This window comes from Carassius gibelio, chromosome A7 (genome assembly GCF_023724105.1).
Source record: "Carassius gibelio isolate Cgi1373 ecotype wild population from Czech Republic chromosome A7, carGib1.2-hapl.c, whole genome shotgun sequence".
Classification (NCBI taxonomy): domain Eukaryota; kingdom Metazoa; phylum Chordata; class Actinopteri; order Cypriniformes; family Cyprinidae; genus Carassius; species Carassius gibelio.
In genome coordinates, this window is record NC_068377.1 from 36,197,142 (window position 1) to 36,201,494 (window position 4,353).

At 35.8% G+C, this 4,353-nt stretch overlaps 1 protein-coding gene across 1 annotated transcript; it reads left to right on the forward strand.

Moving 5' to 3' along the window:
- The first annotated feature begins 1,486 nt into the window (after positions 1-1,486).
- LOC128017406 (aerolysin-like protein) lies at positions 1,487-4,019 on the forward strand. The gene is made up of 2 exons (XM_052602784.1): positions 1,487-1,569; positions 2,974-4,019. Exon 2 carries the CDS (start codon positions 2,986-2,988, stop codon positions 3,931-3,933), a length of 948 nt encoding a protein of 315 aa, XP_052458744.1. The 5' UTR covers positions 1,487-1,569; positions 2,974-2,985; the 3' UTR covers positions 3,934-4,019.
- The last annotated feature ends 334 nt before the right edge of the window (positions 4,020-4,353 follow it).

The window sequence follows — 4,353 nt, forward strand, 5'->3', positions numbered from 1 at the left end:
AAGTATTGTATAAATGTGTGTCCTGTCATTATAAAATCTCCTTCCACTTGGCAACTGTGTAGTGAAGCTGGACAACCTTGTTTTGGATACTAATTTGGGCATGGAGAGTTTCGGGCCCTGGTGTTTTCAGTTACTCTTTGTAAGGTCTTGAATGTGTTATGGTTGCAGTTCTAAGCCTTTTATCCTGGTTTTTGGTGGTCTGCCTGTTTATCTGGATTACTCTGTTTGCCTCAGCCCAGAACTCTCTCATTGTTTAGACTGCTTATTGTGTTTGAACCCACGCCTGTTTTGACTACGATTATCCATCTAATAAACTACTGCACTTGGATCCTCAGCCTTCATGTCCCTGTGCAGTTTTGTGACAACAGCCATGAGGCACGTTTCTGTTCGAGTTTGTTTGGAATGACTTGAATAACTAGTGTATAATCTTCAATTGTTTAGTGTATGGCGTCCAGTTTTTCAAGTGTAACTTGTTAGACAGCGAGTGTGTGATATCTAGTGTTTTAAAACCTATTCTGATTATTCAAAAGCTGTTTCCTGGTTCTGAGTTTGCAGAAAAAATAGAGTTTGTCGGCACATCTGAAAGGCAGGTTCCTCATTGCTCGTTGAGGTTTCAGTTTCAAATGCGCTGCAAACATGTGCCTGTAATTTCCAAGAGAATGCAATGATGTTTTTGTCATTTGTAATATGTCCAATTCCTCCAATAAGGAAAAAGCAACAAATAACATGTTTCACTTCACATGCTCAGTTTATTCCTTATTCCACAAGTGAAGAAGCAGAGCTCTGTGGCAGACAGCGGCATTTAGAGGAGATACAAATAATTTGGAGGTAAGAAAGTTATTATTTTTTTCTTTTACTTTCTTTTATTTTTGTGATGGCAATGTCTGCTTTGCATGTGCATGCATGTTATTCCGTTTTATCATTATGACACTGATTTAATACAAATAGGGTTTAGTTGTTGAAAATGGAGAACATTTGCTAATTTAACTCAGTTTTGTGTCTCACGCCTGTTTTGTTAAAGTCGGTGTTGAATAAAAAGCTTTAAAAAGCTTTTTTTTCATAATGTTACATCTAACCCCAGGGTATGTTAAAATTAAACCAAACTATGGAGTTAATTGTAACATAACTCTCCTAAATGTAAAGAAATGAAAATATGCGATGTAACTTCTGTGATAATGATATCCCTACCATTTTTACTTGTACTTTCTAGGTAAAGGTAGCATAGATCATCAACCTCAAATAGAGTTTGTATTTAACTTATATTGAGCAAATACTGGATTAATTTATATTTAACTATTACGTTGAGGATTTTTTTTTTCAGATTCAGATTCAGATTTATTCAGACATTTAAACATTTATGTTTAAATGTCTGAATAAATCTGAATCTGAAACCACAAAAACTATCTGTTATGAAAATCAACAGATACAAATGAAATGAGTGTTGTATGACCAAAATAAATTTTATTTTTAATGCACATCATGTCTCAGTTACCCACTTCAAGCTAAGCAGCAGCCCAGTCAAATATTCATCCTTACTGATCTTAAGGTGTTCATCAGACTGTCATCCATGTGAGTATATTACAGTGACAATCACTTAAGAAACAATTTACGTAATAAACAGCTTGAAACTTTGGTAAGCTGGTAAGCGATTCAATTTTTTATCTAATTAATTACATGATGTGGTGATTAATTAATCAAATTAATCGCACATCAAATTCATAGAAATTATTCCCAATAGATAATTTACAGTCATTGTTGTGTAAAGCATCAAGCAGGCATTACAAAGAGTAGGTTGAGCAAGATATATTTTGTTTGATAAAATTTATTACATATAGCCTACTCTTTTCGACCATGTGAGTGAATGATGACAGAATTACAATATTTGGTTTATTTTCTTAATTTTATTATTATTACTATGAAAATATGAAATGTAGTTCATTTATTTAATGAAATGATACTCTAAATAATAAACTAAATCTGACAGTAGGTGTTGGTAAATGTCCTGATTAAGTCATCGAGTCATTTATTCATTTATGATTTGTTCAAATGGCTGATTCATTCAGGATTGAAGTAAATGGTTCTTTATGAATAGTTCAATGAATCATTAGGTTTGTTCGACATGAAGCGGGTCATCACCATCAGACCGATCGGTGTGTGACATCAAAGAACCGCAAGAGCTTAAAGAGCAGACGATTCCTTGTGCTTTTGATTCGCCCTCGCGGTACTTTGATGTCAAACACCCATTGGTCTGTGGTCACTTCAAAGCCAATGCAAATGCCAATGGTTTAACACACCAAATGGTTCCCCAAATTCGTTCAAAACGTGGATTAAGAAATGGAATGCCCCTCTGGGTTGCTCGGAGATGAACAGTTCCACTTTGTCTTTATATTTTGGTTGGCAAAATTGAGAAAAACAGACAATATTGTATCTAAATAACACAATATTAACTTAATGAACTGTTGTATAAGAGGAGTAGCACATTTGCAATACTGTGATATTGCACTTAGCCTACTTCTCATGTGATATTTCTTAACTATGTGACATAAATATGAGACACAATCTCAAACGGGCTTTTTACTCTACAGTATATCTTGCCTTTAGGGACATTTTCTAAGCTCCATCACGCGGTAAATTGTTACCCTGCCTCATATTAGTCATGAATCTACTGTATTTAATGGCAGATGATCCACATAGGTCTGGGACAGGGCAAGTGCATCAAATACCTTAATAATTTTAGCGTTATTTTTCTTCATAATTCATTAATCGAATTAACTCGTTAAATTACCAGCCCTAATAAATATTGAAACTTTTGCACACAAATGAAAAAAGCAAGCCCAAATTTCTTTAAATCATGGAATATGAATGAATTATTTATTGACAATTTTAGAATACACACACAAGACACATTCATTAATGTATTTGATTTAGATCTGAGATGTTAATTCGGATTTTAATCTGTGATATCATTTTCAGATTTCTTTAAAGATGTCCTACCCAACAAATCTGTTTAAAATTGGTGGTAAAGGAGGTTCACCATTTTCATTGACTGGTAAGAACAATGGTTCCAGTTTAGAGAAGATCGGGGTCTGGGTGGGAGGATCTCAGGTGAAGGCTGTCAAAGTTTGGCTTTCAGATGGCAGAAGGGAAACCTTTGGCGAACCAGCTGGACCGTATCAGGAGTACACATTCAAAACTGATGAGTGTTTCACCTCACTGTCCCTCTGGGGGAATGGAGCAGGAACACGTCTTGGAGCCATCAAATTCAAGACCAGTAAAGGAGGAGAATTTCTTGCAAAAATGACAAGCTGGGGTTTAAAACAAGAATATCCCATAGATATCGGCTCTGGATATTGTTTGGGAGTTGTAGGAAGATCTGGTGCAGATATTGACTGCATGGGATTCATGTTTCTCAACGCAGTTCAATCAACAGTCCTCACTAATGTCAAATATCCCACAATAAACCAACTGATACCACAGGTGACCGTAGAAGAGATCAAATCAGTCACTTACAGAAATGACTCCTCTGAAAAACAACAGGAAACGATTGAAACCTCAAAAAAAGTGATCAAAACATCTTCATGGTCGATGAGTGTCAGCTTTACGGCAACATTTAGTGTGGAAGTGAAGGCAGGGATTCCAGAGGTTGTAGAAGCTTCTACAGGATACAGTTTCAGTGTTGGAACAGAAAGCACTTACAGCCATGAGTACACTGATGAGAGAACCGAAACTCTGACTACCACTGTAGATGTGCCACCAAGAAAGAAGGTGGATGTTACCATCACCATCGGCAGAGCGACGTCTGACCTGCCTTACAGTGGCACAGTGATCATCACTTGCAAAAACGGCAGTGTGTTACATTATGAAACCAAGGGCCAATACAAAGGCATCACTTACACTGATATCAAAGTGAACACTAAAGAATCTGATCTTTAATGTTAAGACAGATTGTTCTTGGCTGGGCTTGATCTGATTTTACCAGCAATGTATCACTTTTAATTGTTTTACTTTAGTTTGCAAGAAACTGCCCTTTATCTTTCTTGAGAGAAAGTGCCTTTTTTTTTTTAAATAAATTATATATGTATTATTTGTGCATGTGTTTGTGTTTTTCTGTCTGCACATAGCTTTCCTTGTCAAACAAATAAAAAAATCTAAATATCAGGTCGGGTCAGGTCAGGAAATGTTGTGACTGTTTTTTTTTTAGGCTACTCAGTTTATAATAGGCCTAAATACATTATTTAATTTGTTAAAAACACAGGCAAATGAGCTTCTTTAGTACTTCTTTGCTGTTGTCTTGATCATTAGATGGAGTACCCATGAACTTCAGTAGAGGGCACTCCACTCAGGACCATTCCA

Bases quoted from the DNA above. Each gene is read 5' to 3' on its own strand.
- LOC128017406 (XM_052602784.1), top strand. From the start codon at position 2,986: ATGTCCTACCCAACAAATCTGTTTAAAATTGGTGGTAAAGGAGGTTCA.